The 10686-nt window shown below is 57.1% G+C and overlaps 1 protein-coding gene across 3 annotated transcripts; it reads left to right on the top strand.

Annotated features, from left to right (window-relative positions):
- The first annotated feature begins 85 nt into the window (after positions 1–85).
- EBI3 (Epstein-Barr virus induced 3) lies at positions 86–3181 on the top strand. 3 transcript variants are annotated; one of them, XM_064637218.1, is made up of 8 exons: positions 86–265; positions 705–828; positions 903–1021; positions 1392–1607; positions 1705–1822; positions 1911–2071; positions 2677–2840; positions 2937–3181. In XM_064637218.1, the coding sequence occupies exons 3-8, from the start codon at positions 934–936 to the stop codon at positions 3087–3089; spliced, it is 900 nt and encodes a 299-aa protein (XP_064493288.1). In that variant the 5' UTR covers positions 86–265; positions 705–828; positions 903–933; the 3' UTR covers positions 3090–3181. The 3 variants fall into 3 exon arrangements, with proteins under 3 accessions (XP_064493288.1, XP_064493287.1, XP_064493289.1); XM_064637219.1 differs by having other exon boundaries at positions 138–265; positions 702–828; XM_064637217.1 differs by lacking the exon at positions 705–828 and having other exon boundaries at positions 88–265.
- Positions 3182–10686: the final 7505 nt, after the last annotated feature.

Genomic DNA, 10686 nt, shown 5'->3' with positions numbered 1-10686 from the left:
ATCTCCAGCCCCGCTGTCCTCAGAGGGTGACTGTGAAGGAAGGGGGCTCGGTGGCAGTGTGGGGAGGTGGGAACCCTCTTGGCCAGGGCTGGAATCCCTTCCCTGTGAGCCTGGGGCCCCGAGCGTGGGGATCCCAGTGGAACAACACTGGGAAGTGTGTTGGTCCCCACGGGGGACGGCGTTTCCTGCCCGAGGAAGTGGGATGAGGCTGTGGCTTCCCGCTCCGCTGGGGACACTCCGGTCCCAGAGGCCTGGCCCTGCTGTGGTGAGGATTTTGGGGGACTGGGCTCCCCACGGGGCTGGGGGCAGAGGGGGGTGTTGGGGGTCTGGGGTGACCCCACAGCACCTGGTTTAGGGCACTGCAGGAGCCCCAAATCCAAGGAAAGTGAGGGATGTCCCTCCTGGGGTTGAGCCAACCCAGGGACACGGTGGGAGGTGACAAGGGCAAGATCTGTCCCTGTGGGGCTGGGCTTGGGGACAGCAGGGAGCTCAGCTGGGCCCCGGGCTGGGCTTTGGGGGTCTCTCTGAGGGATGGTCCCACCCTGGATGTCCATGGGGGTGGAGGCCATCCCAGGGTGCAGGTCCAGGCCCGGAGTGATCCTAAACCTCAATTCCCGGCACGGGACTGCAGGGGTGGCTGCAGGGCCTGGTAGGAAACTGTGGGAACAGCAGGAGTTTTCATGCCCTCTCCTCCCTGGCAGCAGGATCTGGTCATCACAGCCAGAATCCATCCCTGTCCCTGGGGTGTGTGGCACAGCCAGAGGGGACACTGAGGCACAGCACTGTGGGGTGGCCCAGAGAGGGGTTTGAACCCCCCCCAGCTTCAAGGTGATGTCCCCAGGCCCTGTGGTGTCCCTGCTGTCCCCTGCCCTGGGGTTTGATTGTCCTGCCTGTCCCTGCAGGTCACTGGGCAGCTCCTCTGAGCCTCCTGACATGAACTGGCTTTGGGTGGTGGCTTTTGTGGCACCTGCCTGCACCGTCCCCTACAACGGCACTGGGGACAGGGACAATGGGGACAGAGGTATGGGGGACTGGGGGGACTGGGATGGAGGTTGGGAAGAACAGGGGACTGGGATGGAGGGACTGGGGGAGTGGGATGGAGGTTGGGAAGAACAGGAGACTGGGATGGAGGGACTGGGGGACTGGGAGGGAGTATGGAGGGAAATAGGGGACATGGGGGGACAGAAACAGGGGCGTGGAGGGACTGGAGGTGGAGGAACAGGGACAGTGGGGGCCTGGGGACACGAGGGCATCAAGGGCAGAGCTGGGGGGCTGGGGGCACTGGGGTGTTGGGAATGGCACTGGGGGGCCCAGAGGGGCACAGACCCTTCCTGCCCCAGCATCACCCCCACCATGGCATGTCCCCCTGACCCCTCCTGTGTCCCCCCCAGCCCGCTGTGCCCCCCAGCACAGCCCCCTGGGCACCGAGGTGCTGCTGCAGTGCCCGGGGGGTCCGGCCGAGTGGCGCCGGGGGGGCACCGTCCTGGGCACGTCCCCTGCCCCGGGGCTGGCCCTGCCCAACGCCAGCCTGGCCCACGAGGGCAACTACAGCTGCCACCACCCCGGCACCGGCGAGACCTGGGCCACCATCTGCCTGCGCCTGGGCTGTGAGTGACCCTCCCCAGCCCCGCCGTGGCCCCCAGTGCTGCTGGGGGGGTCCCCTGGGGGCACTGGCAGTGGGGTGACCCCTGTCCCCTTCCCCAGACCCCCCCTCTCCACCCGCCATCGAGTGCTGGGCCACCAGTTACCCGCAGGCTGTGAACTGCTCCTGGGCTCTGACCCCCGACCCGCTGCTGGACACCGACTTTGTGGCCACGTACAGGTCAGTGGGGGGGTCCTCAAAGCCCAGCTGAGCCCCCCCTGTGTCTGTGTCACCCCCCCTTCACCCAGCTGCCCCCTGTGCCCCCCAGGCATGGCACAGACATGGGCGAGTGCGAGCGCACGGGGCCGTGGAGCTGCTCCTTTGGGGACCTGCAGGTGTTTTCCCTCACCCCCTACGTGGTGAATGTGACGGCTGTGAACCCCCTGGGCACTGCCTCTGGAATCCTGCCCTTCCTCCTGGAGAACATCAGTGAGTGCAGCTGGCATGGGGGGACACTGGAGTCCCCTCCACACCCGTCACACCTCACCCCCCTGGGTCTGATCCGGATACCTTTGGGTCTTTCCCCTCTGGTTTCTCCCTTCCTCGGGATGTGGAATCATCAGTGCGATGATTTGGGGGTCTCAGGTTGTCTCTGCAGCCTGCATTGCACAGCTCAGCTCACAGGGAGGGGACACATGGTGTCCCTGGATCCCCCTGCATGTCCCTGGATCCCCCTGCGTGTCCCTGAATCCCCCAGGCATCACCTTCCCCTTCATTTAAAAAAGAAGAAAAAAGGCTTTTTACACAGGCAGATGGTGGTAGGATGTGGGGAATGGTTTTAATCCACACGAGGAGAGATTGAGATGGGATATTGGGAAGGAATTCCTCCCTGTGGGCGGGGAGGCCCTGGCACAGGTTGGGTAGAGAAGCTGTGGCTGCCCCATCCCTCGAAGTGTTCAAGGCCAGGCTGGAGCAACTTGGGCTAGTGGAAGGTGTCCCTGCCCATGGCAGGGGTGGAACTGGATGGGCTTTAAGGTCCCTTCCAACCCAAACCACTCTGGGATTCCCTGATTCCTTATCTCCCTGTTCCTCAGTAAAGCCGGACCCCCCTGAGGACCTGAGGGTCTCTCCCATCCCTGGAGAGACCACAAAGCTGCTGCTGGAGTGGAGCCCTCCGGCGTCCTGGCCCTTCCCAGAGTACTTCCCACTGAAGTATCACCTCCGCTACACCCGGGACAACGATTCTGTCCCCACCACGGTACTGCCACCCCCCTGCTCCCACCCAGGGCAAACTGAGGCTGCCCTGCACACACAGGGCCGTGTCCCCGGGTGCCCCTAACCCTGCTGTCCCCAGATCGGGCCATTGGAGCTGACATCCCACATCCTGACCGACGTGGAACCCGGGACCCTCCACCACATCCAGGTGGCCGCCAAGGAGGTGGCGGATTTCGGGGAGTCCAGCGCCTGGAGCCCGCCGGCCTCGGGGACACCCTGGGAGGGGCCGTGACGGGCAGGGCAGGGCCACTGTCCCCTGTCCCACCGAGGGACCCCAGTACTGCCAGGAACGGGCAATAAACCGGCTGCAGGCTCTGCCCCTGTTCTGATTGTGTGGGATGTTTGTGATGGCTGAGCTGCCCCTGGGGGTGGTCCCTTCACTGCCCCAGGACAGTCCCTTTTCTGCCACTGAGGAAGGTCCCTTTTCTGCCCGAGGATGGTCCCTTTTCTGCACCTGGAAGACCCCTTCGGTGCCTCAGTACGGTCCCTTTTTACTGCCCCAGGATGGTCCCTTTCCTGCCTCAGGACGGTCCCTATTCTGCCCTCGGGGACTGCCCCTTCACTCCCCCGGAACGGTCCCTTTGCTGCCCCAGGACGGTCCCTTTGCTGCCCCTGGGGTCGATCTGTTTTCTGCCCTTTGACGTTCCCTCTTCTGCCCTTTGAGGTTCCCTTTTCTGCCCTTTGACGGTCCCTGTGGTGCCCGCGAAGCCGACCAGCCCCATGCCCGCCCCGCCATGGCCACGGGGGGGGCACAGCCCCCTGAGCCCCCTCAGCGCCCCCCGGGTGCCCTCGCTGACAGACATCTGAGACAACCAATAGCAGGCGAGCATTCACCGGCCGGCGGCCCGTTCCACCAATGAGCGGCGGGGAGGGGCGGGACTATTCCCAGGGAGCGGCAGCGCTGAGGGGTGGGCGGCCATGTCGGACACGGGCTGGGTGCGGGCACCGTGCTCGCTGTGGGGGTCACTGATCACCGTGGGGTCGTTACACCCAAAACCGGAGCCCCGGGGCCGTTACCGACCCACACCAGAGCCCCGGGGCTGGTGTGTCGTCCCCCCGCTGGTGCCCGGCGGTCATTACACATCGCTGCCTTCCCGCCCTCCGGCAGCGGGCGCTGCGCTGTTCCCGCCGCCCGCGGCCCCTGCGCGCGGGGCCGGGCGACCCCGGGGCGCGGCCCCTCAGGGGCTGAGGCGATGGCGGGGCCCTGAGGGGGGGAGACCGAAACGCTGAGGGGTTTGGGAGGGGAAAGGAGCCTAAAGGTTACCTCTTCCCGCCCCTGCCATGGCCAGGGACATATTCCACCAGACCAGGTTGCTCCAACCTGGCCTTGGACATTTCCAGGGATGGGGCAGCCACAGCTTCTCTGGGAAATACATTCCAGCCCCTCATCGCCCTCATTGCCCCTCATCGCTCGCTTTAACCCTGATCTCACATTCGCAGTGCCTTCTTCCTTCACATTCCTTCCTAAGACCTGCTTTTGTTTCTCTGAGCTGCCTTTAGTCCCTCTGGTCCCCTCAGGACCTCCCTGCTCCTGTCAGGTTTGTTGTACAGTTGTGTGTGTTCCCAAATTCCCAGTAGCTCCTGTTCCATCAATGGGGACACAAAGAACAAGAAATTAATAAAGAAGGAAATTAATCATAAGTGACGTCTTTCTTACAAGGAAAACTGCAGACACAGAATCCGAACAGAAATGATGGAGGAACGTCTGTGACATTTGAGAGCTGCCAGGCACCAATAAAACCTGCCCTGCCAAGGACAGGTTTTTTTAATCAGAACCCAAAATCAAAGATTTTTGATTAAGAGAAAAAACACAAACTGCCCATGATGCTCAGCTGACAAGAACCATCCTGGAAAAGCTCTCATGAATTTGCCATCACAGCACCTTTGATCCCCTTGGATCCCTCTTATTCCCCCAGAACCCCTTCTGAGGCCTTTCTTTGACCGTCCTGAAGCACCTTTTGTCCCCTGTGTTATCCAGGACAACAGGACAAGGGGGAATGACTTCAAACTGCCAGAAGGCAGGGATTTAGATGGGATACTGGGAAGAAATCCTTCTCTGTGAGGGTGGGGAGGCCCTGGCACAGGTTGGGCAGAGAAGCTGTGGCTGCTCCATCCCTGGAAGTGTCCAAGGCCAGGTTGGACGGGGCTTGGAGCAACCTGGGCTAGTGGAAGGTGTCCCTGCCCATGGCAGGGGGTGGGACTGGATGGGCTTTAAGGGCCCTTCCAACCCAAACCATTCTGGGATTCTGGGATTCTCTTCAGTCCCTCACCCTCTAATGACATCTCAAGAGGTCCTGGTGGCATCCAGTGTTCCCTGGGGCTTTTCCAGGACACTGGGATAGCCCTGCTTCCCTCCACCAGCCCCAGCGCCTTTGCTGGACTTTGCTGGTCCTTGCAGAGAATTCCCTTTTCCATGTTTAGCCAAAACTAGGGCAGGACTCTCCCACCCTCCAGAGAACCCTGGGGCTTTCTCTGGGATTTGCTTGGGACCCGGAGACCTGCCACCTTCCAGAGAGCTCTGAGGGCTTTCCCAACCTTTCCCAGGCTTTGCCGCCCCCCAGATTTCCTTGGCGCCTTTGCCAACCTTTGGAAAGTTTGGAAGTGTCCTGCCCTTCGGGGAGCCCCAGGACCTTCCCCGAGCTTTTCCCAGGCCCTGGAAGCTCTCCCTGTCCTCAAAGGGCATTTTGGAAAAGGGCTGGTGAAGTTCCCTCTCTCTCCAGCTGATGGCACGATTGGGAGCCTGTGGAGCAGAGATTTTTTTTTTTCCCGGGAAGGCAGACGGAGCGTTGGAAAACGTCCCAGTTTTCCGTCTCGAGTATCCGAGATTGAAGCAGCGCGGTCTCGGCCTCGCACCACGCCAGCATTCCCACCAGGAACGAGCGCGGGGAAGAGCCTGGTTCTTATAAAACGAGAAAATAAATACGAGTCACCGGGTCAGGGATGAGACCGGAGTTATCTGCGGGACAAACACCCGGCAGCAAAGGAATTCCAGCCCCGGGAAGGGGCTCCCACCAGCAGGAATTAATGGGATGTCAGCCCACGGGAGAGCTTCCTTCCATAGGACATGTGTGATCGGGGCAATGATCCCTCCAGGCTTCCAGCTCCTCCTGAGCCCGACTTACAGCTGCGTGACCTTCCAAACACACAGCAAAGGGAAAATCCCTGGGAAAGCGGCGGCTCCCTTCGGCCTCACGCTGACAATCGGCCCTTGTGCGTCCGTTCCTTGATCCAGCGTCGTTCCAGACTGGCTGGGCTGAACACCTGGGCTGTCCTGGGGTGATCCTATAACCCAAACAGGCTCTGGGTTAATCCTGGCCTGGCTGGGATGTGCTTTGGAGCAGCCAGTGGCTGGGGAACGCGGGTTTACAAGGTCTCGCCGTGGCAAAAAAATATGAATTATGGATATGGGCACAAATTCCCCCTCCTGATTTTGCTTTGCAGTTTGTGGATTTTGCTGCGCGAGCAAGAAAAGACAATAAATTATACTCCTTATTTCAGGCAGGCAGAGTTTAATACTTAAAGCCAGGACCGATTATTTTTATTCCTGGCTCTGTCTCTTGCATCCGTGGATGACCTTAGGAAGGACATCAGCCCTCCAGCAAAATTCCCATATTTTTAGGATGACAATGATGACTAAAACCTCACAAGGTGCTGGAGTGGGACTGGTTAATATTCAAAAAGGCCTTTCAGCTTTTTGTTGATTCAGATCTTACCGGAGCTGATGCTGCAACACGAGGTTTGCATTGTGAAAATCAGTTTAAACCAGCAGAAATCCCACATTCTTTCTGAAACACGACGGCAAATTCATGGGAGCTTTTCCAGGATGGTTCCTGTCGGCTGAGTTTCGTGTGCAGTTTGTGTTTTTTTTTCTCCTCCTCTTAATCAAAAATCTTTGATTTTGGGTTCTGATTAAAAAAAACATCCTTGGCAGGGCAGGTTTTATTGGTGCCTGGCAGCTCTCAAATGTCACAGATTTCTGTTCAGATTCCGTGTCTCCAGTTTTCCCTGTAAGCAAAAGACACCACTTTTGATTAACTCCCTTCTTTATTAATTTCTTCTTGTCCTTGGTATCCCCATTGGAAAAAGAGCTCTCTGGGAATTTTGGGAATGCACACAACTGCACAACAACCCCTCTCAGTCAATGAAACCGTGGGCCAGCGTCTCGTGAGACGCTTTTCCAACGGGGATCCGTGATCTCCGAGCAAGCTGTGGAAGGGAATCGCTGCAGGAGGAGCTTTTTTTGCTCCTCAAACATGATTTCCCTGGGTTTTCTGGGCCAGCAACACACGGGTGTGTAACTCAAGCCACGACTTGGGAAGAAGGGAGCTGCAGACCCTGCCTTTCCTGGGTGGAGGAGCCAGTCCTGGATAGATCCTGCTGGATCTTGGCAATCCTCCCTTAGATCCTTTCCAGCTTGGGCTTTTGACCTGGGGGATAAGGGGCTTTTTTGGGGACCTGCCCCTTACAAACCTTGTCCTGATCTTCTCGCACCTTCTCGAGGCTCCTGTGTTTAGTTTGGGGCTCGTTCTCCCTGAGCATGAAGTAACTTCACAATTCCAGAGCTCCTGAGTGACCCCCCCTCTGTGCCAGGCTCTGCTGGGGCAGGGAAAGGGTTCCCGGTGCCGTCCCCTCCCTCTTTTCCTTTTACAGCACCTCCAGGTGCAATAAAAGCTGCTGATTCCCATTTAATGGATGATGTTGGTCACTAACAAGCTCACCTCCCTCTTAAAACCCACGGCTGGTCCCAGGAGATCTAATTTAGGAAGCACGTGGAGGGCAGGGGTGTCCTCGAGGGCGGAACCTCCCTGCAGGCCAAAATATTCCGGCCTGGAATATTTTTATCCACCAAGCCGAGCTGCCAGAGGCTCTCAGCACCACCTGAGCCTGGTGGAGGACACCCTCACCTCGACAGCAGGGATTCATGGAGTGTGCAGGCACCCCTGGATGGCAGCAGGAAGAAATTCTTCCCTGTGAGGGTAGCGGGTGGCTGGGATGGATTTCCCAGAGAAACTGTGGCTGCCCCATCCCTGGGAGTGTCCAAGGCCAGATTGAAGCAACCTGGGGTAGTGGGAGGTATCCTTGCCCATGGCAGGGGGTGGGAATGGATGATCTTTAATGTCCCTTCCAACCCAAACCATTCTGGGATTCTCTAAATCCGTTTTCCCAACAAGGACATTTGCTTTCAGTGGTATTCCCATCTTCCTCCTCAAAGTGCTGGGTGATGCTGGGGGGCAGGAGCACTGTTGTATTTATTAATATGGGAAAGCTTGAAGTCATTTATGATCCTCCCAGTGATCTGATTGCTGTGTCTGGGCAGATCTCCAGCCTACCTGTGCTTGGAGCCTCCGTCTCCTTCCCCTCCCTGAACAGCACCTGAACTTCCAAACCTGCCTTTTCCACTCCACAATCCGGGAAAGGGCCCCATCCCCGGCCTGTGGTTTGTGTGAGTGCCAACCCCGCGCCAGAACCCCCCGAAATCACGACACCCACCCCCACAAACACCCTTGTGGTGTGAGTGACACGGAGCCAGAGGGGATCTCGAGGTGTCCAGAGACAACCGGGAGACATGAAAGCCGACGGCTTCACCCTCTCCAATATGGTCTTCTTTAAACTATGTTTTTACTTCAGATTCGGGCTGCCAATAACTCATTCAAACAATGATCTAATGCCTGTGTGAATGTTTGTAAAACCTCACTGCTCTGGCAGGTTGAGCTCTTGCCAAAAAGCAATCACATGTAATTAGGGAGGTGGAATTTGAATATCCCGGCCTCGCAGTGCCGCTTATTTTCCAGTTGTGTTTGTGCCACTCGAACCATCCCATCAGCTGGGGTTTGTGGGACACAAACCTGTCTCCAAAGGGATCTTCTCTGGAGGCACCACTGCCAAAAACCTGCCTGGAAAGTGGGCTGGGAGGAGATACCTGTGCTGGGCCGGCCCTGCCAGTTGTGCCCGACGGGCATCCAGCTTTGGAGGGAATTAAGGATATAAGGAATTCCTTATGTACCCCCTTGGGGCTGCCACAGTCCCACACTGGGCTGTGATCAATTAATGGCCTGTGATCAATTAATGACCCTGTCCTTTCTGGGAAGAGCTTTGTTCATGCCCGAAGGCAAGAGGAGGGGAAAACTTTGCAGGATAAAATCAGCATCACACCCATGTGACAGCTGGAAATGGCTCTGCTGCTTTCCCTCACATCACCTGCTCATCCCTCCTTTTCCTTGGACAATGCCGGGGTGACAAGGACAGAACCTGGCACAGGCAGAGCCCCAAATGGGCTTCCAGGTTCTCTCTCCACCTTCCAGTGTTTCCCGCTGTGCAGAAGGTTCCTGAGGAGGCTTTTTAGTCGTGTTGATCCCTGAATGAGCACTGGGAGCATCTAAAAAGCTCAGAGATTCTTGAGGGAACGCCTGGAAAATCCCTTTCCCTGACAGGCACACAGCTTGACAGGGCTCCTGTAGGATTGGTGAAGTAGAGCCATGGAATAGTCTGGACTGACAGAAATCTTTAAAGTCCAGCCCCTGGTCCATGGTTGCTGCTCACACAAGTTCCCAGCTCGGTGGGAAATTCAGATCTTTCCAGGCCAGGAGGTCCCAGGAGCTCCTGAGGAAAAGGAATGTGAGGTATCCTTTTCCCACATGAAATATAACTGCAGTCTTCACCCTCTCACCTGGCACCTGAGGCCCCAAAGCAAGTTGGGAATTTCAACAGGGATAGTTAGATGAGAAAACTGTCCTTGAAATTCCTCCGACATCCTGGGAATTCCCTTCACTCCCTTGTCCTGTTCTGCACTTCCTGGGGTGTTGTCCTGAAACAACAGCAGGTCAGGGACATGCCCAGGTCAGGTTCTGTGGGACCAGGAGCTGTTTTTTTATGGGAGGAATTCTTTCCTGAATGTGAGAGAGGAGAGGTGGATTCTGCTCCCCAGTGGGGTTTGAAATCCTAAATTCCAGCCAACAGTCATCACATAAACTTGTGCTGAAGAACCTGACCTAGTTCGAATAATTGGAGGTAATTGTCAGCTCTTTCCAAATGACAAAACCCTTAATCACCAGCAGATGCTCAGCCAACCTCACAAAAAAGGCTGGAAACCCACGGTGGAATGGGGAGTATTGTTGTCCCAGAGGCACCAAGTTTCGGGAATGGGCAGGAATCTTCCTCAGGGGGTTTTTCCAATACATGGTCAGATGCTGGGAGTGGGGCAATGGTTTGAGCTCATGGCCTGGGCATCTCTCCAGAAAATCTGTCACTGTGCCGTGAGCACAGGGATGAGTGACACCGAAATATCAGGGAACAATTTTGAGATGGAGCAACTTTGGAATGAAGGAGCTGAAAAGTTTTGCTGTCCCAGATCCTCGAATCCGGACTCTCAGATCCCTGGGATAGCCTGGGCTTTCCTGAAGCTTTGGAGGAGTTGAATGTGAGTGTGTAAGGTTGGCTGCAGGTGCCTGATGGGTGAGATATGAAATGTAGGGAAAGGAACGCTCCGAGATGACGTGAAGGGGCCTGGCTGAGGGAAAATGAAGGATTTGCTGGCAGGATGCGACGAGGCAGAGCTGAACCAGGATGGATGGACAGGGAACAAGCCAGACTCCAGCAACCAGGGCTCCCAGTTTTCCTTCTGTACAATTAGTGAAAGGTACAGGGAAGATGGGAACCCCTGGAAGTTGTCAGGGCAAGGAGTTGTCCTTGTCCCCAGGCAGAGGAGACAGAGGAACTCTCGTTCCAGGGTGGTGTAATGAAGCGTTGCCGTTGCTCTGGAGTGACTCGCAGCACATTTGGTGTGTTTTACAGCTCGTGGTGTTCATCTATTCCCGTAGAACCTCCTGCAG

This window comes from Pseudopipra pipra, chromosome 27 (assembly GCF_036250125.1).
Source record: "Pseudopipra pipra isolate bDixPip1 chromosome 27, bDixPip1.hap1, whole genome shotgun sequence".
In the NCBI taxonomy this organism is placed as follows: domain Eukaryota; kingdom Metazoa; phylum Chordata; class Aves; order Passeriformes; family Pipridae; genus Pseudopipra; species Pseudopipra pipra.
This window is presented reverse-complemented; position numbering and strand designations above follow the sequence as displayed.

Excerpts from the sequence above, each read along its gene's own strand:
- EBI3 (XM_064637218.1), top strand. The coding sequence starts at position 934 with ATGAACTGGCTTTGGGTGGTGGCTTTTGTGGCACCTGCCTGCACCGTC. Across the intron at positions 1,608-1,704 it reads CATCTGCCTGCGCCTGGGCT|ACCCCCCCTCTCCACCCGCC; the intron begins GTGAGTGACCCT and ends CCCCTTCCCCAG. Across the intron at positions 1,823-1,910 it reads GACTTTGTGGCCACGTACAG|GCATGGCACAGACATGGGCG; the intron begins GTCAGTGGGGGG and ends TGTGCCCCCCAG.